The sequence below is a fragment of the Prosopis cineraria genome, unplaced genomic scaffold, assembly GCF_029017545.1.
Source record: "Prosopis cineraria cultivar Desert tree isolate PC_DT_omini unplaced genomic scaffold, ASM2901754v1 PC12, whole genome shotgun sequence".
Lineage (NCBI taxonomy): Eukaryota > Viridiplantae > Streptophyta > Magnoliopsida > Fabales > Fabaceae > Prosopis > Prosopis cineraria.
This window is the reverse complement of record NW_026555343.1, coordinates 1,826,915-1,854,016: the sequence shown is the minus strand read 5'-3', so window position 1 is coordinate 1,854,016 and position 27,102 is coordinate 1,826,915. Positions and strand designations below refer to the sequence as shown.

General features: G+C 31.7%; 2 protein-coding genes across 2 annotated transcripts; both read right to left on the bottom strand.

Annotated features, from left to right (window-relative positions):
- Nucleotides 1–7,959: 7,959 nt before the first annotated feature.
- On the bottom strand, nt 7,960–11,047 carry LOC129288264 (probable aquaporin PIP1-5). Its single transcript, XM_054924771.1, has 5 exons — nt 10,951–11,047; nt 10,325–10,482; nt 10,073–10,213; nt 9,156–9,271; nt 7,960–8,062 (listed from the first exon to the last, which is right to left on the bottom strand). Exons 1-5 carry the CDS (start codon nt 11,045–11,047, stop codon nt 7,960–7,962), a joined length of 615 nt encoding a protein of 204 aa, XP_054780746.1.
- Nucleotides 11,048–17,479: 6,432 nt separating this feature from the next.
- On the bottom strand, nt 17,480–19,256 carry LOC129288403 (protein NRT1/ PTR FAMILY 5.10-like). Its single transcript, XM_054924949.1, has 3 exons — nt 19,169–19,256; nt 18,846–19,069; nt 17,480–18,740 (listed from the first exon to the last, which is right to left on the bottom strand). Exons 1-3 carry the CDS (start codon nt 19,254–19,256, stop codon nt 17,604–17,606), a joined length of 1,449 nt encoding a protein of 482 aa, XP_054780924.1. The 3' UTR covers nt 17,480–17,603.
- Nucleotides 19,257–27,102: the final 7,846 nt, after the last annotated feature.

Genomic DNA, 27,102 nt, shown 5'->3' with positions numbered 1-27,102 from the left:
CGTATACAACAACAACAACAACAACAACAACAAGCCTTTATCCCACTAGGTGGGGTCGGCTACATGGATTGCAAGACGCCATTGTGCTCTATCATTTATAAGCTTTTAGAAATATTATTAATTAAGAGATCACGTTCAACAACTTCCAAGAGTGTTCTCTTAGGCCTTCCTCTACCTCTCTTAATCGGACTCAAAGTTATATGTTCCACTCTTCTCACTGGTGCCTCCCTTGGTCTTCTTTGTACATGCCCAAACCATCTCAACCGATTTTCTACCATTTTTTCCTCAATAGGTGCCACCCTCACTTTTTCACGTATGTGCTCATTTCGAATTTTATCTTTACGTGTATGTCCGCACATCCATCGTAACATTCTCATCTCTGCTACTCCAACTTTATGCTCTTGCTGTCCCGTTAGAGCCCAGCATTCACTACTATATAACATTGCCGGTCTGATAGCAGTACGATAAAACTTTCCTTTAAGTTTATTAGGCACCTTACGGTCACAAATAACTCCTTTAGCTTTTCTCCAATTAAACCACCCAGCTTGAATTCTATGTGAAATATCTCCACTGATTTCGCCATCATTTTGAATAATGGCTCCCAAATATCTAAACTTTTCCACTTGAGGTATAATTTGATCTCCCAATTTCACTTCCAAATTATTTCGAATAGTCCTTTACTTTCAAATTTACAATATAAATATTCCGTCTTACTTCTACTCAGACGAAAACCTTTCGACTCCAATGTCCTCCTCCATAACTCAAGTTTGCAATTAACCTCTTCTCTTGTCTCTGCTATAAGAACTATATCATCCGCGAAGAGCATACATTTCGGGATTTCCTCTTGAATATGTTCCGTCAAAACATTTAAAATCAAGTTGAACAAATAAGGACTCAGAGATGATCCCTGATGTAGCCCAATCTTTATAGGAAAATCCTTTGTTTGACCACTAGGCGTTCTTATACTAGTTTTTACCCCTCATACATATCTTGTATGGCTTTAATATAAGCAATCCGTACTCCCTTTTTTCCAACGCTTTCCAAAGCACTTCTCTTGGTATACGGTCATAAGCTTTTTCCAAATCAATAAAAACCATGTGTAGATCTTTATCTTTACAACGATACTTTTCCATTAATCCCCTTAGTAGATAAATCGCCTCTGTAGTTGATCTACCTGGCATAAAAACCAAATTGATTCTCAGAAATACTTGTCTCCAATCTCAACCTGTGCTCAATTACTTTCTCCCACAATTTCATTGTGTGGCTCATGAGTTTAATCCCTCTATAGTTAGTACAATTCTGAATATCTCCTTTATTTTTATAAATAGGAATTAATGTACTTCTCCTCCACTCATCAGGCATTTTCTTGGACCGTAAAATCACATTAAATAACTTAGTTAACCATCTCACCCCTTCTTCACCTAAACATTTCCACGCTTCGATAGATATACAATCAGGTCCGTTGGCTCTACCATTTGCCATTTTCTTAAGAGCTTCCTTTACCTCCTTATCACGTATTTTCGATAGAATGACAAATTTTGTTCTCCTTCACCAGTTACTAAATCCTCCAAGTTACTAGATGAATCCTCTCCATCATTGAAAAGTTTAGAAAAATAAGTCTCCCATCTATTTTTAATTTCATCATCTGTAACTAAAATTCTTCCCTCTTCATCCTTAATACACCTTACCTGTTCTAGATCTCTTGATTTTCTTTCCCTACTCTTGGCAATCTTATAAATATTTTGCTCTCCTTCCTTCGTCTCAAGGTTCTTATAAAATTCTTCAAAAGCTTTAGAACGAGCTTCACCCACAGCTCTCTTAGTTTCCTTCTTAGCCATACGGTACCTCTCCCAATTTTCCTCATTGTTACACAAATGTATGGCTTTAAAACAGTTCTTCTTATACTTGATTTTGTCCTGTACACTATTATTCCACCACCAAGACTCCTTATCTCTCGGACCAGGACCTTTCGATTCTCCCAAAACTACTTTTGCAACCTCCCGTATCTTTTTAGCCATATCCTCCCATATGATGTTAGCACTTCCCTGAGAATCCCAAATTCCTTTATCCAAAAGATTTCGCTTGAAAATATCTTGCTTCTCACCTTTTAATTGCCACCACCTAATCCTTGGTGTTACTACTTGTCGACGTTTTTGGATTTTACTCATAATACACACATCAAGGACTAGGACCCTATGTTGTGTCGTTACAGCATCTCCAGGGATCACCTTACAATTTTTACAAAGTTTTCTATCTGTGTTCCTAACCAAAAGAAAATCAATCTGCGACCTTGAGGCTCCACTTTTGTAGGTGATGAGATGCTCATCTCTCTTCTTGAAACAAGTGTTGGCAATCTTAAAATCATACGCCAATGAGAAATCAAGAAGAGTTTGCCCTTCATTGTTTAGCTCTCCAAAACCAAAACCACCATGCACCCTCGCATACTGACCAGCTTCCCTCCCGACATGCCCATTAAAGTCTCCTCCAATAAAAATCTTTTCACTCTGTGGTATGTGTCGAATCAACCCCTCCAGATCCTCCCAAAATAATTCCTTAAGACTGGCTTCTGTCCCGACTTGCGGCGCATAAGCGCTAACAATATTAACAGTCTCACGTCCAATTATCATTTTTAAAGAAATAATTCTGTCTCCAATTCTGCTAACTTCTACAACGTTCTTCTTCCACTCCTTATCTATAATGATGCCTACTCCATTGCGTGCACTTACTTTTCCTGTATACCAAAGTTTGAAACCTTGAATATCCTTAGCTTCTTCTCCACGCCATTTTGTTTCTTGCAAGCAAAGGATATTGATTTCCTTTGAATCATAACCCCTACAACCTCTACAGATTTACAATTTAATGTCCCAACATTCCAAGTACCAAATCTAATTTTGCTCTTATGGACTAACTTCTTTAGCCGCGTGCGTCCAGAATGACGCGGTAGCCCTTGCTCATTTAACACTACATCCGGGCGCCGATGCAGCGGCTCTAACTCACTTATCACTGTACTCGAGCCATGCAGCGCGTTACTTACGGGCAACGACCTAGCATTAACATTATAACGTCTATTGTCCATGTTCATGATAGATTCAACAAATTTTTACATTGGCTGTTGATGGCCTAACACAACCCTCCTCCTTTACCCGGGCTTGGGACCGGCTATAAACATAGGCGGAGTTAAAACCAACAAATTCCAATGTCATCAAAATACACAGAATAAACAGAGGATAATAGGAAGGAGATTTTTGATCAAGTCATAGAACCAAACTGTATGGGTTAGTATGTGTTGGTTTTTAGTTTATATCTAACAAAGTCTATTTAAAATATGTAACTATTTGTTGAATTTGATAAAATTATATCATAAACATAATTTAAATGTATTTTTAAGAATTATTCAAATATGCTCTTAAATTTTTGGAGTCCTAAGTTCAAATTACTGGTACCAGTGCCACACAGATAAGACGTAAGAGGAGGGCCACACGATGTTGTGGGGTTGTTATTGTTATAATAAATGGCCGTCTTGCACCAAACTTGGGATGCTTGACGACTTCAACATTAATTAGAGTCACCCGCCTTGCTTCACAATGCAAACAAAACAGATACTAGCTAGTCGTTTACAACAATCTTACACACACAAGTTTCAAACTTGAATATTACGGCTCTGAAATTCTCTCCTATGTAGTCCTACTGCCTAACCCATTAGGTTGGACTTCTGAGTTTGAGGCATTTATTGATCCCCACGTGAATAGCCTCCGCGTGTTCGTGGTCTCACACGGTTTATCACGTTTATACTTTGAATGCCAAAGTTTTGATTCATTCTCTTCAGCTAATTGCATGTGCATGCCATTATTACAGCAACTAATTAGTCACATTTCTTTCGAACATGCATGCATGGTAGAGATCAGTTTCAGAAAAGAGTCGTATTGGTTATGATCGCTTGTTAAACTATGTGGTTTTGCAACTGTATTTATACTTGATATTTATTACTGCTGGAAGTCTCTCGCTTTCTTCGTACTACCAATTCACTCAACTACGAAATTTTCGGTGATTGATGTTACTGGCTATTAAATATGACACACACACACACACAAAGATTAAGATACATGGATATATTATTACTTTTGTCATTTTACTTATGCTTTACATTTGGCTGAATTGAAAGTGTTTATCCCTTCACTAGAGAATCAATCTCTCCTTTAGTCCTTTTGTTTTCCTCGTTATCCAGTTTTGTTCTTATTTTTATTTCTCACTCCCTCTGATGAAATTTTCATTTGTCTCTCTAATCTCAATAAATAGGCTAGGCTAGCACAAAAATGGAAATGAAATAATTAAGTTATTTATTTATTTTTTGGATGTGAGGCCGGGGTGCAGGGAATTAGATACCAGCATTTTTGGGCTGTTTGGATATTCGTCTAAAAAAATTGATTATGAAAAAATAATTAATATAATTGATTTTGAATATAATTAATTATGTTTTATAGTATAATTAATTAATAATATTAATCTTAAGCATAATTGAAAATTAGTTAAAATTATAATTTCCCGAGAATATATCTAAACACTTTACAACAAGTCAAAATCAATTACAAATTTAAAATCATGATTTTTTTTAAAATCCAAACACATGTTGAAATCAATTATGAACCAAAAATTCTGATTTCCTTAAAAATACCTAAACATTTTTATACACGCTAAAATCAATGATGAATCAAAAATTATGATTATTTCATAAGCTATCATTACTTACTTTTTAATCCAACTCTTCAATTATACCTCCTTAAAAATTTACCAAAAATCATATAAAATATATTTTATAAATTATGATTTTAAATTTATAATTGATTTTGACATGTATGATAGATGTTTAGATATATTTTTACAAAATCATGATTTTAGCCTCCAAAATTGATGACTTATGATGTTATTCTAACATGCAATTGAGGGTTTCAAACAATTTGTTCAAATACACTGTAAAATAAAATTTATATAGAATTCTTTTGTTAATAAGTTATAAATAATACGATTTATTTATTTATTTTGTCAAACTTTACATGGCTAGATACACGCAAGAAAACACGTCTAATTAGAAATAACTATCATTATTGTATAAGTGTAATTTTTTCTAGTTTTCAAAATTTTCAGTGTCAATATCATTAATATACCAACAACAATATCAAGAGGAATTAACAAGAAAATTTTTAGTATGTAAACGTGTTCAACTTTTGTACGTACATAACAGAACTTTCGTACGTAACATTTTTCCCTTTTATTGGCCAATTTCGTAAAATGTGTTCAACTTCATTAAAATCTAACTTGACTATATATGGGTAGGTTCTTAAAAAAGGGAAAGATGGTTGGGTGTTACTGCAATGCGGTACAAGGGTTTGAACCAGGGTAGATAAGGTGGGAGGGCCAAATAATTTAAATAAAAATTATTTTATATACTGATAATTTATTCTTTAACTTTTTAAATTTTTAGAATAAAAATTTAATAAAATATTTTTACAAAATGGAAAAAATTATAAGATAAGAATAACTTAAAATTATATCATATTTTTTTAAAAAATTAAAACTAAGTCATATATTTAATTTATGCATGTGATAGAAACACTAAAAAAAAAACTGCATGCTTGATGTACTGAAACCGAGACTAATCAATAATATATGCACATTAAATAATAAAAATAAATTTATTAAATTAATTACTCAATTTTTGTAATAAAAATTTATTCAAGAATTTTTTTTTGAAAAATCTAATAAGAAACCTAACATATACCTGATCAATATTAAATTTCACTCTTGTTTATCAATAAAAAATAATATTCATCTTGCATAGATACTAAAAATATTTTTATAAATCAATATAATATGCATTTTATATTTATTTAGTTGATGAATAAATAAGAAATTAGAATTATACATACATGAAAATATGAGAGAGTTTTATTGGGACTTTATTCACAAATGTATATGTAAGAAGGAAAGGGATTAGTTTTTCTTTGTCTGTCTGTCTGTCTGTTTGTTTTTTTTTTTTTTTGGGCCGCTCACCTGTATACACACAGTCCCACACGAACCCCAATACCCCACACATACATGAAATGGCTATGGGGTTGGGGCACAAGGAGCTTGTCCTTTTCTTTTTCCTTCTTTTCTCTTCACTTCTCCATCCTCACCCCTTATTAATTATATAATTAAAAAATTATTTAATAAAATAATATGAATTGTGAGTATTAGAGAAGTGAAGAGAAAACCAAGGGAAAAAAGGAAGAGGCTTCCCTTCTAAGAATTGTTCCCCTTTAAAAAGTGCGTGAATCTGCTCTTAAATCTTAATACAATAGTCAAGGGTCAATTAGTGTAATTTTTTTATGCATAAATTGAAAGGGGATTGGAATTTAAAATACTTAATCTGCTTTAAACAATTGTGGTTTAAGCTTGTATCTATATACTAAGAAAAACTATTAAATAAATCATCTCACTTGTTACAAAATCCAATGATATTTTACTAAAATGATTATATATATTATAGAATTTTTTTTTGGCCAAAATATTATTTTAGAACTTGAACCTCAACTATCTTTTTTTTTTCAATTATGGACGAGCTAAAATTAAATGTAATGAAAATATTTAATGCTTAATTAAAATTCTAAAGCAAACAATTATTTTGAAATGAAGGGAGTTTTGCGGGTGTGTAAGAGAAATATTTAGATAGATCGGGTACATTGCGTAATAAAAACATGACATTTAGATGACATAAAATGTAAATTGATTCTAATATTAACGATAGTAAAAAGAAAAAAGGTAAAAAATTAAATGTACATTATGTTATAAAAATAAAATTAATTTAAAAAATATCATACAAAATTTTCATTTAGATTATTTAAAATATTTTAATTGAATATATTATAAATAATGTAGTGCACTCGATCTATTTAAATATTATTAATATCATTTATTCGACATAGTTCATGTATCAACTTGATAAAAACTAATTAAATTATGTCTTCCTATTACTAGCAAACAATCAGAGTTCAACCAAAATGCTCAGAAGCTGGCTTAAGCCAAATCATTTTGGACTGATAAAATTCAGAGCCGAGCAGAAGTGATGTCGGGCAAGGTACTTTCTATATTTTTCTGATAAAAAAAATAATACTTGGGAATTTATCTGTCAAAAAAGAAAAAGGTTAAAAATCTTTGAAATTTGACAATAACGTTTTATGACCGTGGAATTACTACAAGAGACCAGATAAACGTAAGGCATGGTTGAGATTAATTATTATAGGCTAAAATATATATTTAATTCTTTAAATTTATACGATTCTTCACTTTAATTTTTTAATTTTATAAAATATTTTTTTAATTTTTTAATTTTAATATTGCCTTTAGTTTCATTCACAAAAAATTCCTTCATTTAACTTTTAAATATTAAAAAATATTTTTAAATGCTGACAAATTAAATTTATTTTTTTTAAATAACAAAGATTGACATAAGAAGTAATCATCTAAAATTAATGATATTAGGATTAGTGAATTGAAAAGATGTTTTATATTAAGGGATCAAATTGTAACCTTGTATAAAATTAATGGATAAAAAAATATACTTTAGCCATCATTATAATAACAAAAAGTCTCATCGTTAAAAATTTATAGTGACAACAAAATTAAAGAATAATTGTCGTGGCTGATTAGGACTTTTGACAAGAATTTTTTTGTTTAAACTTCAACTATACTGTTTTTTCCATCTGCCATAGAAAAAGAAGAGACAAGAATACCAACTCTGTGACCCCATGATGCAAGTAATAGATATTTGAAAGGCTGGGGAAAAAATATATTAGGTGGAACTGTGGATGGTTTCTTAAGAACTGTCGGATATACTGTTTATACTAATTTTTTGGGGGGTGTGTGAATGTATATAAATATATCTTGCTTATTTGACAATTTAATCAACATGTGTGGGACAAATTAGACGCTTAAGCTACCCGATAATTCAACTGTTAGGCCTGACAACGGGACCTTGCGAACATCATAAACTTCTTCATAATTGTTAAATATATAAGATTCCTTCCTGCCCACGAACATTTTGTTATTGAACAATTTTATTAACAAGATTGTTGATTTCATTCTTTTTTTAACACTTCATGGACAACAATTAGGCCCACTACACATTTTACCAGTCCAATTCTAGAGTAATAGGCCCAATCCCAAAGTCCAAAAAATAGAATCAGGCTGCGTTATTTGTTTTTATTATTTGGAAAAAGGATGCAATAACCCCTCCGAAGCCAGATCACAGGTTCCACAATTCTTTCTTTTTTCTTTTTAACCTTCTCTTGTCTTGTCTTTCTTCATCTTTTTAAAATTGTGATAAGTACTGTACCAAAACAATTGTAATAAGTAAGTCTTGACAAGTAAAATTCAAAACAGACTAATTGATAAACTAAACAGAATTGGAGAGGGAGGGGAGAGAGAAAAGGACGATTTAAATTTTAATGCATTTGATTACCCAATTATGTCTTTGGGGAGGATAATGAAATTACAAATTCAAGACATAATAGGTAACTCAGTTTGCCTTGGGCTTCATGTTATGGATTGAGCCATTTATTATTTCGCCAGGCAAGCACAGCGCGCGCGCGCGCGGGGATTCTATAAAAGCATGTCACTTAAACTTGAAGGGCAGAGCCCTCATGACAAAGGGTGCTCACCAGGGGTGATGCGCGCTCATCCCCTGAACGAATCTGAATAATTTAGATTTAAATATTTTATTTATTTTTTTATTTTTTTAAAATAAAAATTTATAAAATTTTAAATAAATATATTTATTATTAACATGTATCATTTATACTTAATCAGATGAGTATAATTTTTATTAATTTTTTTATAATTTTTTATAAATTGATTATACTGATTTAGTCTGTACTGTTTAGATTTAAAATTTTTAACTTCTTATACTTATTAGATTCAAAACAGTTCAAAATAAATCCGTATCATGAATTTATAAAAACTATAAAAAATTAAAATTAAATTTAGACTGGTCTGATTAATTATAAATGATACATGTTAATAATAAATATATATATTTAAAATTTTATAAATTTTTATTTTAAAAAAATAAAAAAATAAATAAAATATTTAAATTTAAACAGTCCATATTAAATTTGTACGGTCCAAATCCCTTGCTGGGTGATGAGCAGAATGTGCTCCCTTGTGACAAATTGACAATCTTATGATATGAAGCTGCAAGACCTGCCCCAAGAAAGGGTCCCACCCAGAAGATCCACTGCAGACAAAAAGTTGACAGGTGAAATTGCCATTGAATGAAAGAGTATATTACGCAAATCCATTGTATATATTGAAGTTGAATGGTGTAATGAGGGAAGAAAAGAGGGTGATGACTCAAGGAATCGGTTACCGTGGTGCTCAGCACCAAAACACTGTCGTTTGGCAGTGCTTTTTTTTTTTTTTACTTTTTTAAACTACAAATTTATTATACTAATAATAAATAAATATTATAAAATTATTATTTTAATATTTAGTAAATAAATAAATATTAATATGTTAAAATTAAATATAAACAGATTAACTCATTAAAATTTAATTTAAACAATTCATATATAAATTTTGGTCTGAACAGTTCAGAACTGTATTAAAAAAATTAAAATTATAAAAAAAATATTTTTTTATTTTATTGATTTTGCACAGTTGTTTATTTATGAGAAATAATATCATTTGAGGCATAGTTAAGTATTAAATGTAGGTACTTCTCTTAATAGAAATTCAAACATTGATTTATTACAGTGTAAAAATTGGCTCATTTTGCTAGACTCAACTCTTATTTTAAATTATTTAAATTATTTTTTATTTTTTTAGTACAGTTCTCAGTGTTCAGACCAAAATTTTTATTTAAACTATTGAGGTTCAATTTTAACATCTTAATATTTATTACTTTATTAAATATTAAAATAATAATTTTATAATAATTATTTATTATTATAATAAATTTGTGTTTTAAAAAAAAATACTGTCAAACGGTAGTGTTTTGGTGCTGAACACCACGGTGCTCATCAACTGAGTCCTTGACATAGTCGTCCCAAACTCGATCCTTGTTGTAAAGGACTGCCACACCGAGACTTCTTGCAGGGTAGATCCCAGTCCCTGTGATAGGAATTGTAGCCAAATGTACCACGAACACAACAAACCCAATAGCCAGTGGTGCCAATACCTAGTCATCATTCACACAAAACTTAACTCATGGCTTCACTCCTGGCACGTTGTTTTTTGGGATCACAAGAAATATTTCATACATTTTTTAATAGGAGAAGATTTTGCTTACAGGGACGTGAGAGTCTCGAGCTTTTCGTTTGGCATCATTGGCGTAGAAGACAGCATAGACAAGCAGAAACGTTCCAACAATTTGGGCACCAAGGCCACTGCGTATGGAGTATCCGTCTCCAAGATTGTTGGCACCCCCTCCGACCATCTCGTACTGGCCTGCTTTTTTTTTTTAATTGATTGTAAACGGCTAGCTGTAAGCTAGGAAGAAAAAAGCTAAAAAGAAATCAATTCAAGTGGGATCTATATCCACTACTGTCATATAAAAGAAGAGGTTCATGCTCTTCAAAAACTGTGTAAAGTAGCTTGAGAGTATTTAGGCATGAATGTGAGGAGATTGGATTAGAGGTTTCCACAATAACTTAGGCAACATCCCAATTACTATTGCTGAAATTCAAATCATTAAATGTAGGATTGATCTGTGTAGAAATCACTTAAGTGAAATAGTGTGGATTTACTCAGACTCTTTGGATGTCATAAATCTCACTATAAAGGAGTTGTTCATGACCATCCTTTTTATGATGAGATTTTGATAACACAAGACCTTTTGTGGACCTATCAAGATATCAAACTCTTCTATACGCCTCATGACACAAACTATTGTGCAAATTATCTGTCTAAGATGGCCTGCTTTAAACCCCTTCACAATCACAACACCACATATAGCTCCCAAGCATTGCATTGTCATGTACAACATTGCCCTAGGCAGTGGCACCTTCCTCATCACACTAGTGCAAACACGAGCTTTAACGACATATTTATTACTACAACTTATCAAATAACTATGATAATATTAGACTTGACGGCAAATATGTAAATAAATTAAAAAATATAGCATTTATGGCCACAGAAAGAACTGTAGCCATAAATGTCTAAGTGACAATTGAATAAATTAGTTCTAATTTTTAATTATGTGTGAATTTAGAAAAAATTAATTTAGTCTAACTAAAACTTAATAAATTGACTAATTAAATTAAGTTATTAATTATAATTTTAATGTTTTCAAATTAAATTATGTAATATGTTTTAGCAAAGGGGTAAATTCCTCAACTATTAAAAAAAATTGTTACATAGCTTACGGCCACATGTTTGAGGTGGACCTGTTAACATAACTTTAGGGTTTTTTTAAAAAATTACCTAAAGGAAAAATCCCTCAACTATTAAAAAAAATTGTTACATAACTTATGGCGACAGGTTCAAGGAAGACCTATCACCATAAGTTACCTAAAATTTAAAAATTTAGCTGAGGGTCAAAAAACCCTTAGCTTTTGATTTACGGTGACAGGTCCTAGGAGGAAGTGTCACCATAAATCATTTAAGACGACAGGCCCTCTTCGGACTTATCTCTATAAATACCCCTCAGCTATTAAAAAATAAAATTAGCCCCATAGCTAATTTAAAAAAATTATTATATAATTTATAGTGATAGGCCTATCAGTTACCTAAAATTTAAAAATTTAATAAGAGAAAATATTGATAAAATGAGGTAGAATGAAGACTTACTTCACTTCTTCTTAATCCCAAGCTTCAAGACATCTCCTCATGCTCTCCTAAGGTTTTCTCTAGTTACAGTAGTTGAAAGACTGCTCCTCTTATCTAGAAAAAAGAGTTTTGTAGGGTATTTTCACATTAAAAAAAACTGTGGTTTCTGCATTTTCATCTAGTGCCATGTCACACTTTCTGTGGTGCCATGACACCAATAAGCAATTATAATAAAGACAATATGTAGGTACTTTTGCTTTTGTGTCTTAGAATTAGAAACATGAAATTTAAAATTTAAAATTCATTTTTTAATAGGAAAAATGAGGTAAAGGGTAGGAAATTGCTCGATAAAATCAATGCCCCCACACACTGTCTCGTGAGGGTTATGTTAGGACTGATAATATATTGATGGTGGAGAAACATAAGAAGGGAGAAGAAAAAGCTAGGTCTAATCCCTCCATACTCTTTTCTCTACCATCCCCCATCTCTCGAGAGGAGAAATGGAGATATGGACACCAATACAAAAAAGGAGGCAAAAAAGGTTATATAAGCGAGACGACGCACAAGATAACTGAGAGAATTGTAAATAATTATTATTTCCTGTCCCTTTCTTATACAATTGTATGTTATAGGATACTCTTAAGGAGTAACAAGCCCAAGAAAATTTCATTCTAAAGGGCAGAAATGATATCTTGACAGTTACAACAGAAAAATCAGAGCATTCGGGTCATGTGAGGGGCGTTGGACGTGGTATAGGCATAAGAGACAACTTTGAAGCACCTTTACGCCCTAACTCAAGAGGTGTAGTGACTAAAGAAGAGCTTGAAACAATAATATCCACTGTGAGGCAGCAGACTAAAGAAGAGTTTAAAGCTTCATTCGCAGCCCGGCTTTTACAAATAAAGGAGCAAATGAAGGAGATGATGAGCATGATAAGCTCACGATAGGATATGCCTACTGAACTAGTTCATACGTCTCTTGAATTTTATATCACAAAAGGGAGTAATGTTCTTGAGCGTGTATCAAAAGGTCCTTCTGGTGACAACATTATTGAACCATGCGAGATGTTTCTAGAAGATCCTCATAGACGCTTGGTTGCTTTTAATAGCATTTACAACTTGAGGTCAACTATCCACCATAAGCAAATTCAAGATTATCAAGTAAGAGTGGTGGTTGAAGATCTAAAAGTGCCAAATGCGTTAGTTCCATTCCTTACTAATGAGGTAAAGACTATAGTAAAAGCTATTGGCAATTTTATCTTGTGGCCTAAGAGACTTGTAAATATGGTTCAAGCTGTGGTATGAAATTTTATTATGTGGCAGCTTTCCTAAAATGTTTTCTTATTAACTATTTCTTTTTTTTTATTATGTATAATAGCTTCCTCATTGAATCTCCTAAAACTTTCAGAACCCTCATTAACTCCATAACAATGAATTATTTTAATGGTGTATGATCTATCATTCAAACTCAAAGATTAAAAAATGGATCCGGAGGTTGTGGGTAAAAAGACATGATAGTGACAATTGAACAGGAAGATTTGTTTCGACTTTTGTCAAATAGTCAACTTACCACACCACACATTGAACTATTTATAATGTAAGTTTGTGTTTCTTTAATGCAATTAACTAAATTATCAAGTCTAGTAATCTAACACAATTGCATTGCTATAGGTACCTTTATCATTTGTGCATCACATCAAGTAAAGGTGATAAGTTTGAATTCCTTTGCCCGCATCACATAACAGAGAAAGGGAATACTCTAAAGTTAAGGGTCCATTATCTCCAACAAAAAATATGTGAAGTCAAAAAGGATATTTTTATGGCTCCATACATGCACTCGTAAGAATTAATTTGTAATTAATAGTTTTTAATGTAGATTTACTTTAACTTATCATATTTTGCAGGGACCACTGGCAGCTGTTTGTTCTTTCAATGAAGAGCAATACTATTATCTTCTTATGTTCCCTCCATTACAAACTTGAGAAGAAAATGAAGAAGACGATAGACTCGTAAGTATATTTGTGCAAAAATATTTAATATAATTTACACTGAATATTTCAATTACTAACTTAGTAATCTTAATCATAGAGCAATAAAAACATATCAAAATATGGTCTTACAAAAGCATGGACATGAGCTCAAGGATCCTACATGGATCGAGCCAAAGGTGATGCTATACTTTATGAATATGTTTCATTACTAAGATTTTTTATTAATTTCTTATGATTTGTTCTTATACAAAGTCGTAGACAATCAGTGAAGATGAACTTGTGCAGCCTATATGTGATGAGACATATACTCAACATTATCACATTAGGCATGATTAAATTTATAAAAAATGTAAATATATTTTTAAAAGTTATATTTTATTATGTTATTTGAGAGTACATAATAAGCCTCTTTTACAAATTATATTTTAAATGTTTGACAATTTGAATCCATTCCCTGAAACTGAAATTGAAGGCATCCGCATATGTTGGGCAACTTATTTTGGGGAGAATTTGTGAGTTTTGTAAAAAGTTTCATACAATTTAAGAAGTTTGTTTATTGTAGACAACTTTTAAAATATTTGTTGATACAATGGTTAGTTTTGAATAGCTCAATAGATTTTAGATAGTTTATAGATAACTTTCAATTTTGGGTAGTTGTTAATTTAATTTTATATTAAAAATTATAAATAAATTGTGCTATCTGATTTGGCAAGAGAATTTTGTATACAGAGTAGGGTAAATTTAAAAATACGGACGTTTATTTTTAAAATAAAATATACTTTTTATAGTGATTATTACAATAACCAGTGTAAAAATTACTATTCTACATCAGTTAATGTAAAAACTGGTATAAAATATTAAACTTTCTACAGCGGTTGGAACACAACCGCTATAAAAAGTACTGCAGTTTTTAATTTTTAAATCGTTAATCCATTTTCTACATTGGTTATAGTTAGTTGATGTAGAATATATATTTTTTTACGGCGGTTGTATAATCGATGTAGAAAGTTAAACTTTTTATATCCCCTGTAACAACATCGCCTATTTAACTACTGTAAAAAGTTATTTTTAACTGCTATAAAAAGTCATTTTTGTAGTTGTGACATTTTTCCTTGTCTCCTTTCTCTTTCTTCCTTTAATTTTTCATGCCTTACCTATAAACAATTAATAAATATAAGTGGAATAGTTGCTTGCTTCAATTTCCATCATTTTAAACAATTTTCTTAAAAATATTACAATAAATCTATATGAGACACTTAATTAATTTTTCTTTATAAATGCAAGAAAATGCTTCTCTTTTTCATTGATGACTCTCAAAATATAACTAAAAACATGTCAATTATAATACAAAATAGGGAGTCATTAATAAGTCACCGGGCATAATGGCACTGGTAATATTAATCTTGATCCCCCTGTACTAGATCATGATAATAGAACCTCTTGTTATCTTTACATGAGATTTCAAAAAAATGTGTTGTTGCTGAAGGTCAAATATACAAACTTGAGTCCACAATTTATTATTAGAATATTACAGCTAACTAAGTTAGGGTGACAATTACACATGTTTAAAAGTGTAAGAATAATGCACACGTGCCATTTCTCATCTCTAATGTTATAACAGTAGATCAAGCAAAATGTTCATTTATTCTATAACCTAAAAATCTTGTGTTAGAAATCAATGCGACATTGCCAAAAGTACAAAACAAGTTAATGTTATGTTATTTTTTTTGAGTTAATTAATTACTTATATAACTCTTTCTTTTTATGTTTTAATAGGAACCTAAAAATGGTATTAAATTTCTTTGCTTGGCACAACTGCATGAAATTTTTAAAGATATGAAAGAAGGCATTACTATTAAAATACCATTTGGGGTTGTGGCTATGGAAAGGGGATATGATTTGGATTTGACAAAAGAGATCTTAAGGCGTTCCTTAATTTTGAGGAGTTAGACATATCATTGGCCAAATTGGGCATCTTATAATTTTTCCATCTACTTTTTTCATTTTTTTTATTTTATTTTCATACAACTAACATTTTGATCTTATTTCAATGATATCTGTACAATATTTATTGTGCAATGAGAAAGCAAAGCACATTTGGATTTTTGTGCTTGGAAGCTACGTAAAAAGTTCACAACATAGTACATAAGAGGATGACATATGTGATGAATTAAATATATTAAATATAAAATTGCTATGTTATCTAATGCCACTAATTGATGGGCAAGTATTTTTCATACATGCATGTGCATGCGTATATACATATTCATGTTATTAAATACTCATCAAAATTTTTATATGTTGCAGGTACCATTGATTATTTTGTGTTCTTTGCTAGAATCAAAGTGCAGTATATTAGTTTTGTTCTTGAGGCGGAGCACCAAGTAAGGAGTTAACATGAATTTTCAACAAGTAAGTTTTTATCTATATAAAACTTTACTTATAGATATATTTATACTTTTGTAATATTTTTTCATTTACAATTAATAATAGTACGCTTGAGACATATTATATATTTATGTTTAGGGAACACAAGCAAAGATTATCAGTGGAATGAATTTATCCAAATGTAAGTACAAACATTTAGCTTTCATATTTAATTATCCCTCACATAGTTTGGTTAAACTTTGAATTTTCATTTATTTCAGTGCTATAAGCAATCAAGAAGCACATAATGCGGATATTATGTTATTCCCTATATGTATGAGATAGTTCAAGTTGGAAGTATTGAAAGATTATATAAAGTGTTTGATTTTTTTTATTTTAGTTTAAATTTTTGTATTTAACTCCTTAAAGTATTGTTTTGATTAATTTTATTATTTAAACTTTTGATAATACAGAGCCCTATAATAAAAAAGAGATTGACAATGTTCAAGTTATTTTGACTCAACAATTCTCCAAGAGTACTTTTCAAATTAAAGAGATTGAACAAAATTTTATAGTTTTTCAATAGTTAAACAATTATATATGTAGATTAACATATTAGCTATATGGGACAAAAATTATCTTAGTTCATTCTATTAATATATATTTAGTATAGTTGTAATTGGTTATATAATCATTGATTTTGCTGGCTGGCTGTTTATAATTATTGTATAATCTATGCAATTTACAGGTTTTATGTTTTGGATGTACAAAAAATTAAACAACTTTTTTAAAAAAAATTAAACTTTTAACAATGATTATATAGAAAACTAATGTTAAAAAAATTTTGATATTAATTTTCAGGTAATAACTGTTGTGGAAAGTTAGCTTTCCATATAATTTAAATAATTGTGATGTGAAAAGCTAACTTTTCACTTCTCTTTTTTTATTTTTCCCTAATAACTAACATAAAAAGTCTAAAATAACCATTTTTAAAAGTTGTTTATGCAATAGTAAATTTCAAATCAATCAATAAAATATATTTTATTATAAATTAAGGACTATGATCTGTTATTGAGATTTTAAAAATTCTGAATCTTTAATTATAATTCATGTTCTTATCGATATCTAATTGTCATTTCCCCACTAAATAATCATAGTAGGTATTCTTTCGGTATTCAAATCAAATATGAGAATTATGTGTGGAGAGATTTGTGAAGATAAATAGAGAATAAATAAAAAAAGATCCATTTCTCCTATACTTATAATAAACACTAAACTTTATTTTTCAAATTACTTTTCTCATAATTCAACGTCGACCCATACTTATAAGATCCATGCTATTGATACACACACTGATTGACAATCTGCATAGCATGAACAGCATTCTATTTTAAACATACAACTAAACACTACACTTGACACGCTGCCAAAAGTAAGTCTCCTACACTCTAGTTGACTCACTACCAACCTCAACAATGCCACCACCTTCCTGTTCTTTATCTTCAGGCACAAGCTTCATATATACAAAAGCAACACAAAGGTAAATGCAGAAAAACACAAACGTAAATATTGCCAACATCACATAGTACCTATCCAAATGAGCTTCATCCTTGTTGAAGTTCTCGAACCACCACCTCACAATCAAAATACAAGGAATCCCCAATATCTTGCCAAAGCATGAAACCATGTCTTTGGAAAGCCTCCCAGGATTCATCAATGTCTCGATCTCATCCTCATCTGCCAACAATTCCTCTAACCCACTTTGGGCCAACCCTTCCACGATTCCTAATAAAACATAGTGAGGACACAACCATGCCACACTTGTCCTGGGGTCCTTATCAATATTCACCACTTTCTTTCTTTCAATCTCCACTTTCCAAGCTATAACACAACATATAATGGCACAAAGCATCCCAGTACCAATTCTTACTAACGTGATCCCTTGTTTTTTGTTAGCCCCACAGATCCAAAATATCAGTATGGTGATTTCATTCACAGCGCTCTTTATTACAATCATGAAAGAAAACCGCACATCCTCTTCCTTTTTTATTCCGGGAAGCTTCATTTTAGTACCTTGTTCTTGAAAGAAAACATTACCAGTAGCCAATACTAAGCTGAATGCGATGCAACTAAACATCAAAAGCCACTTCACGGATATTACTCGTTTTGGGACTTTGGTGGCATCTTTGTGAACTGATGATTGACCAATATGTCCCGTACTGTTGGAGCCAAAAAGGAACAAGAGACCAGATGATGTCATTACAATAGCTGAGATGTGAAAAACTCTTACCCATGGGAGTTCCATAAAGCCAAAGATAGCTACGGTGGCTCCGACAATCCAAGAGCTCTGAACCCATATGTTCTTACAGATTTCTGCTCTTTTTATCTCTGCCTCATTGCTCTGGGCTTTTAGTGATCGAATATTGTTGCATTCACATAAATTATGCTCAAGAAATGACTTGAGAAGTGGATGTGCTCCTCCCTTTCCTAGTGCGAAAAGCAAAGATATCACTAAGAAAAGAGGCATGTTCTTCTCTTGATGTTCCTGTCTTGCATATGACCATAAAACCATTATTCCCTGACAAAACAAGTATATAGTTATAAATAGTCAGCATAGCGGCATCTTCAGTGCTTGATAAAAAAGACTAGAACGTAATATAGGAACCAGTGGAGATCGACTTACTGCAATATAGGAACCAGTGGAGATGACAATAGCGAAAAAACGATGACCAAATCTTTCCCTAGTGAAGTGAACAAGAATTATAGCCGCGAAGGAAGCGAGGCCTTCTTGCAGACACAAGAGAAGTGCAGCTTCAGCTAGACGATCTTGCATAGCTTCTTGTGTGTAGAAGGTTATCAGGATCGACACACACGCATACTCCACCACGTTATAACCGACAACCAAAGCTGCATCAAGAATACGTGCATGAATTTAAATTAGAACTTAATGAATGTTATGATCAAATTAAAGACTCGTGATTGATTGGAAGGATGATCTTAACTTACCCCAGCTGAAGAAGGCACTAGGACTTAAAAGGAAAGGGTAGCGGAAAACAGCTTGTGCTCTAGACACTGCAATATTAATGATTTTCATTCTGAACTAGAATGTTTAGCAATACATGTCGTACGTCTAATTCATTTACATATTTATGACGAGGTTTGATTCTATTGCAGTGTTTAAAATACTATTTGGTCAAAGTTCTAAGCGCGTTTATCATTTGTGTCTCATTGTTATTTCTCGAGTCTGGATATAGAGGATTATATTGAAAATCAACGACTTGTTCTTCACTAGAATATGTTTCTCTCCTCAGCATATCACTTCACGGCATATACATCTAAGTCAACGACGCACTAGGATATAGTGATTTAATTTCCCAGAAATTACGTACAGGATCTTTTACCCTTTTTTTTTACAAGTTCAGGCATTAAGAGGAGTATATTTTTTTATTAAATTTAAATCATATTAATACAAAAAATAGTCAATATAAAAGTTAGACATTAATATATAAATTTAAATATATATCATATACAATATACTAAGAAGATGACGCGTTAACTAATCATTTTTAAATAAACGATTGAGATTGCAAATCAAGAAAATCACAATTTTCTGTAAGGAAAAACACTAAATCCCTATCTATTGACTACCTTCTTGGAATTGTTGAATTTTATTATAATCAAATCAATTTAAAATTTTCTAAGTTCATATATATGGAACCGTTATCTAGAAAATGGCCCCTATGCTTTTATTATGAATATCCGCATTTTGCACTTTGCATTACTGTTTTTCTTTCACTATACACATACATGTGAAAAAAATAAAAGTGAAAATATATATTTCATTGGAATTATATATAGGAAGGTATGGTAGTTAGGATTAGCTGTAATGACTAGTTATAAATCTAGCTACTGAAAAATTGTAGTTTATTAAGGAGATAAATTTAATGAACATAATGCTAAAGAACACAATTTTTTTTAAAGAAAATAAGATTACTACTATTAACATTTTGATGAAGTTATCAAGGTTATAGAATCGCAATATTTTTATAAAATAAAAATATCAAAATATAACTATTTTAAGAAGATTGTTTGATATATGATAGAAATGATGGAATTGGATCCATTGATGAATAACCTAAATACACTTATTGAAGAATGTTTCAATTGCAGTCTTTAAATTTCATCAACACTTAAAAGTTATCAAGATACATTTTCCTTCAAAAATTCAAAACATTTTTGGCATGCATTGTCCTCTCAAAAAATTTCTAACAACTTTTCGATTAAACTGAATGGTGGTCATTGTATCATGGATTCAAATCTTAGAAATGATGGGCTTATACCAAATTAATGATCGAATTTCGGAAGTCTGGGAACATTATGAGAAGCGTTTGTCTGGGTCAAGGTCAACCCTTAAAACTCTAGTGTTTCTCATGTTAACGCACACGAGATCAACGATTGAAACACGAGTTTATATAATTGATATCTTGCATGTGGACAGCGTGGGGGTTGCTATCCATCCCTCATTTTCTTTTTGGTAGATGTATCCCTCATTTTATTGTGACATTTAAATTATGTATTTATTATCAACAGGATTGAGTTTAGCGGATGGATTGCTAATCTTTCAATGTAGTGAACCTATACTTGAATTATCACTAGTAGATACTCCTAATATATTTAATACCTGATCATACTTCAAATAAAATTATTTCTAATTAAATATTTGTTTTGATTTAGCAATAGATCTTCTTTGCCCTTATTTATTGAGTAGGAAATTCATTTGATTTAATTATAAAATTTTGAATTAGTCCTGCACTAGCTACATCATCACAAACAAAAGAAAGACAGACATCAATTATATCCCTTTCAGGTTTCAATTTTGACTTTTCATGACAAAGGCAATCAAATGGTGTTACTGTTAGATGGGCAAGACTTGGGTTTTATCTTTAATTTTACATGCTTCCGTGCAGTTTCACAAGAAACTTCCTGCAAGATTTGGGTTTTATCTTCAAGTTTACATGCTTCCATGCAGTTTCACAAGAAACTTCCTGGTTTTCTAACCTTCCATTTCAATATTATGCATGTACATTCAAAATTGACATCAGTAAGAAAGAAAGTAGCTACCTTTTTTTTTAGGCAATTAATTGGGAGGTTGTCAAGCGGCTTTTTGGGGTGATCTAGAGGAAGCTTTGACAGCAAGGTACTTTGACGTTTTCTCAAGCCATCTCTTCAAACCGGTCCAATTCCGTCACCACATAAGGACCAACCCACTCAATCACTTCCCAAAACAATGAAAACAAAGTCTTAGCATCTTTTACTTTTGAAAAGCATAAATAGATTTCACAAAGACCATTTCATATGTTTAATGAACTAAGAAATTTATCAATATTTGTTGCCTCACATCTGTTCAACCATCAGCCATGAGTGTACATTCAATGTTTTTCCATTTAGCTCGATGACTTTCATTAAGTAATTGACATTTTTTTTCAATCTATTAATGAGTTGATTTTAAATTCATAAACATTAGCTAGGGACTTTAAACCCTGGCCCAATTGAAGCAGTAACATCTATAGTTTTTTTGGAAAGGAAGGGTAATATGATGCATTAAATGGAATGCAATTGATGATAGCCTATTCAGCAATGGCCATCTTTGCGTTATATTGTTTTTCTTTAGCTGCAAATACACTCTTGATTCCTGGTTAGGAACAAGCAGTTGTCCTGAGGGCAAAATAATTCTCAATTGAAGTAGTAGGAGCTTGCCTCTTATTAGCACTTAGCTTCTCTCAGGGACTATCTTAATTGGAGTATGTAGGAGCAATTAGGTCATTAGCTTCAAGATCCTCAATCTCCACTTGTACTTATTCTTATTCTTTTCTATTATCAAGCTTCCTTTTTCTCCCACCTTTAAAAGATTCTACCATCTTATGATGCACATCATGAGGAACTTTCTTACCAAAAACTACCTGGCAACTTACACCAATAACATACTAGTTTCATTCTATTTATCCTACCTCCTTTATAGCTTGATGCACAATAAAGACAAGCATACACACTTTTAGCACCCTCTTTTTTAAGGCAATATGTGCCCATATAGGATCAATTTTCTTATGCATAGTAAGGCCCTAGATGTTGAGTAAGTTGAAAAAGAGGTGTGGGATAGAAGAGGAGTTTTATGTAGATCTTATGGGAAGGAGTGGTGGTTTAGCATTGTGGTGGACAAGAGAGGTGGTGATAAATGTATGGCATTATTCTAAGAATATCATACATATTAGTATGGTTTCTAATACTATACAGGTGCTTGAAAATGATAATTTTGTATATGGGGCACCTAGAGTAGAGGATAAGGAGTAAGTTTGGAGGAAGATGAGAAGGTTAAGCTATGGTATAAGGGGTCCGTGGTTATGCGTTGGGGATTTTAATGACACCTTGACTAATTTTGAAAATTTAGGTATCGGGGCTGATTTTACTTGGTGTAATGGTAGAATGAGATCTGACCATGTTAAGCAAAGATTGAATAGAGTTGTAGCTAATGTGGCTTTTAGAGAGAATTTTCAAAATGCTACAATGGTGCATTTGGAGCTTGTGGCATCTAATCATCATTTGCTACTTGTTGACTGTGAATATATTCATGCTAAAGTGCTAAAAATGTTTAGATTTAAAGCTTTTTAGGTTGAGCATGAGGAATTTCTTCAAATAGTTAGAAAAGGGTGGAAAGCAGGGGTAGGGTGAAATGTTAATAAAGTTGGGGAATTGACCTGGCGTTTAAATAATTGTAAGAGGGTGTTGATAGAATGGGCAAAGCATAATTTTCCTAATATTAGATCAATAATTAATAAATTAACTCAAAAGCTTGAAGAATGTATAAGAGGTAGGTTGACTGATGAAAAGAGGTGTGAAACTGAAGAGTTAGTCAGACAAATTGAAGAAGCTTAGGACCATGAAGAGAAGTATTAGTGGCAAAGGTCTCGTGTAAGCTGGTTGAAGGCAGGGGATAAAAATATAAAGTTTTTTCATGCTAGCATTGTTCAGAGAAGGGTAAGAAATAAGGTGGTGAGACTGAAGGATAAGGATGGAAGTTGGTTAAAGGAAGAGAGCCAAATTAGTGATCCTTTTATTGACTTTTATAGTAGATTATTTATATCTGGAGGTGTGGCATGCATGAATAATGTACTGAAGTTTATAAAGAAAGTGGTGATAGATGTTGATAATATGCAACTTGAGGAAAATGTTTCAGTTGAAGAAATAAAATGTGCTACTTTTCAACTTGGTGGATCAAAGGCACTTAAACCTGATGGTTTTTCTAGCTCTTTTTATCAATCTGCATGGGGTGAGGTTAGTGATGAAGTAGTGTTAATGGTATAGGATTTTTTTTCTAAAGAAACTAGTTTGAGGGTTGTCAATGATACAAATGTTGTTTTGATCCCAAAAGTTGGAAAAGCTAAAAGTGTAGGTCAATTTAGACCTATTAGTTTATGTAATTTTGTGTACAAAATTGTTTTGAAAGTTTTGTCCAATAGAATGAAGGATTTATTAGCCAGAGTAATATCTTGTAATTAGAGGGCTTTTGTTGCAAATAGGCTTATTCAAGATAACATTATTATTGCTCATAAAGCTTTCCACTATTTGAAAAATAAGAAGAAGAGTAAGAAAGTGGATATGGCAATAAAGATTGACATCAATAAGGCTTATGATAGGCTTGCATGGTGCTTTATTGAGGAAGTAATGAAGAGAATGGGATTTAACGAGCTGTGGATTCATTGGATAATAGAGTGTGTTAGGTTAGTGAGCCTTAATCTGGTTATTGCAGGTAAGAAGATTGCCACTTTGGAGATGGGGAAAGGTATAAAGCAAGGTGATTCATTATCTCCTTATCTTTTTTATTATGGCAATGGATGTTCTTTCTGTTATGATTAATTGTCATGTAGAGGAGGGGAAGCTAAAGTGTATTAAATTAACTCATGGCTATCTAATGTTATCTCATTATTTTTTTGCTGATGATGCATTGCTTTTTGTCAATGCTACTAAGAAGAATTGTAGAATTGTAAACCAAGTTTTGGATGCATATTGTAAGGTGTCAAGTCAGTATGTTAATCTTGATAAATTAGGCATTTTTTCTCTATTAATGCTAATGAGGATATGAAAAAGGGATATTTTAGGATTTTGGGTATTCCTGCTTGTGATGATCCTGAAAAGTATCTTGGTTTACCTATGATATGGGGTAGATCAAAAGCTAGAGCTTTGGCCTTTGTTAAGAATAAACTTGGATTGAAATTGAAAGGTTGGAGCAGAAAACTTTATCTTTTGCTGGTAGGGAGGTGTTAGTGAAGGCTGTAGCAAATGCTATTCTCATATATCCCATAGCTTGCTTCAAATTTCTAAAAATAGTGTGCATGGAATTAGATAGTATGATTTCAAATTTTTGGTGAGGGTAGAAAGATCATAAGGGGAGGATTGATTGGAAGGCTTGGAAAGGGTTGTGTGGAGCCAAAAGGGAAGGTGGCATGGAGTTTAGAGATTTTGAATTGTTTAATAAGGCTCTTTTGGCAAAATTAGCTTAGAGACTCCTTTAAAATCTTGATGACCTATGGTGTAGAATTTTAAGGAATTGTATTTTCCTAAATGCAATTTTCTTCAAGTAAGAAAAGGGGGAAAGCATCTTGGGGTTGGTTTAGTATTTTGGAAGGGAGAGATTTGATTGAGAAGGATTTATGTTAGAGAATTAATAAGGGGGAGAAGGTCAGTATTTTTTAGGATAAATAGATCCCTATGGCTTCTGGGTTAAGGCTGGAGGAAAGAACATTAACTGATGATATGAAGGCCTTGAAAGTTAGTGATATTATTAAAGAAGGAGTATGGGATTTTAAGAAGATTGATGGTTTAGTTAGTGAGATGGAGATGGATATGATCAAATTAGTAAGAATACCTATTAGGGAGGGTGATGACAATATGGTTTGGTTGAAGAGTAAAAATGGAAATTATTCTATCAAGCTGGGTTATTGAGTAGCTAAGGAGACTTTGAGCAGTAGCTGTTCTAAGGATTCTAGTGATTCATACAAATCTTCTAAGAGATTATGAGATGGTTTTTGGAAGATTAAAGTGCCTCCTTAAGTGGGGCATTTTCTTTAGCGGGTTGTTAGTAGAGCTGTGGCCACGTGTGAGGCTTTATTTAAAAAGAAATGTTCAACAAGTCCTGTATGTAGGATTTGTAATTGTCATAAGGAAACAATTGAACATGTTCTTTTCTTTTGTCCATGGATGAAATATTGTTGGTTTCGTTCCCCCTCAGCAATTAAATTTATTGGATTTAGATTTAGTAGTATTGGAAGACTGATGGAGGAATGATTATTTGGAAAGTTTGAGAAGGATGATTATGCAGTTGCTTGTTTTGCTACTATTTACTGGATGATCAGGAAGGCTAGATATGATTTTGTGTTTGAGCATGTGTAGGTGAGTACAGAGATATGCTTGGTTAAGGCTTTAGGGTTGATTAATGAGTTTTGGAGCAGCCTTAAATTGTGGAAGAAGGTGCAAAATTCTTTCAAAGATTTTGATAGGATTGTAAGTTGGCAGAAACCTAATGCTGGTATAGTTAAAATTAATATTGATAGTGCTTTTTCTACTATCAACAATAATACTGCTATTGGTTTTGTAGGTGGAGGGTTAGTTTTTAGGAGGTGCTAGATCATTGGTGAAGGCCAATTCTGCTTTTATGACAAAATGTTTGGCTCTTATTGAAGCATTAAAGTTGAAGGATATTTTTTGTAATGGTAAGGTTGTGATAGAAATTGATTGCTAGGAGCTTTATCAAAGAGTGAATAAGTCTTATGTGAAAGGTTGTGAATGGGGGTGTTTGGATCTACTGCTGATGTGTTTGGATAGGAAGAAGTTTGATAGCAACTGGCCTTTGTCCTTGGTGTCATGTAAGGGCAATAGAGCTACTAATTGCATTGCAGCTATGGTGATGAGAGGCATGGTACCGCAAGGATGGCTATTGAAGCCACCATCCTCTCTATGTTCTATTCTGTTGCAAGACTTGAGTGGAAAGAACATGGAAGCAGACAAGAAGATGGGTATTGGTTGGGTTTGATGTAACTTGTGTCTTTTGTATTGTTGGCTATTGCTTTCTGTCTTTATTTCTTTAGGTTATATTATAGGCTTTTGTTTTCTGCTTTATTTTCTATAGGTTGTATGGTAGGCTTTATTTTCTTTTCGTTCTATTATTTTTGAATTCGTTTGTGTAACTTTTTTGATTGGTGATTAATAAAATTGGTTTGTTTTGCTAAAAAAAAACAAAGAAAATGTTTATCCCTTCACTAGAGAATCAATCTCTCCTTTAGTCATTTTGATTTCCTGTTATCCAGTTTTATTCTTATTTTTATTTTCCCCTCCCTCTGATGAAATTTTTATTTGTCTCTCTAATCTCAGTAAAAAGGCTAGGCTAGCACAAAAAATGAAAATGAAATAATTAAGTTATTTATTTATTTTTTTCATGGATGTGAGGCCGAGATGCAGGGAAGATACCAGCATTTTTGGGCTGTTTGGATATTTGTCTAAAAAAATTGATTATGAAAAAACTGATTAATATAATTGATTTTGAATATAATTAATTACATTTTATAGTATAATTAATTAATAATATTAATTTTAAGCATAACTGAAAATTAGGTAAAATTATAATTGCCCAAGAATATATCTAAACACTTTACAACATGTCAAAATCAATTACAAATTTAAAATCATGATTTTTTTTTAAATCCAAACATATGTTAAAATCAATTACGAACCAAAAATTCTAGTTTCCTTAAATATACCTAAACATTTTTATACACACTAAAATCAATTATGAATTAAAAATTATGATTATTTCATAAGCTATCATACTTGCTTTTTAATCCAACTCTTCAATTATACCTCCTTAAAAATTTATCCAAAAATCATATAAA

Coding starts and splice junctions, on each gene's coding strand:
- LOC129288264 (XM_054924771.1), bottom strand. CDS start 11,047: ATGAGGAAGGTGCCACTGCCTAGGGCAATGTTGTACATGACAATGCAA. Junction 10,214..10,324: donor CTCGAGACTCTCACGTCCCT/GTAAGCAAAATC, acceptor AATGATGACTAG/GTATTGGCACCACTGGCTAT. Junction 8,063..9,155: donor CCCAGCAAGGGATTTGGACC/GTACAAATTTAA, acceptor GTTCGTGGGCAG/GAAGGAATCTTATATATTTA.
- LOC129288403 (XM_054924949.1), bottom strand. CDS start 19,256: ATGAAAATCATTAATATTGCAGTGTCTAGAGCACAAGCTGTTTTCCGC. Junction 19,070..19,168: donor TAGTGCCTTCTTCAGCTGGG/GTAAGTTAAGAT, acceptor TTCTTGATGCAG/CTTTGGTTGTCGGTTATAAC. Junction 18,741..18,845: donor CCACTGGTTCCTATATTGCA/GTAAGTCGATCT, acceptor TTGTTTTGTCAG/GGAATAATGGTTTTATGGTC.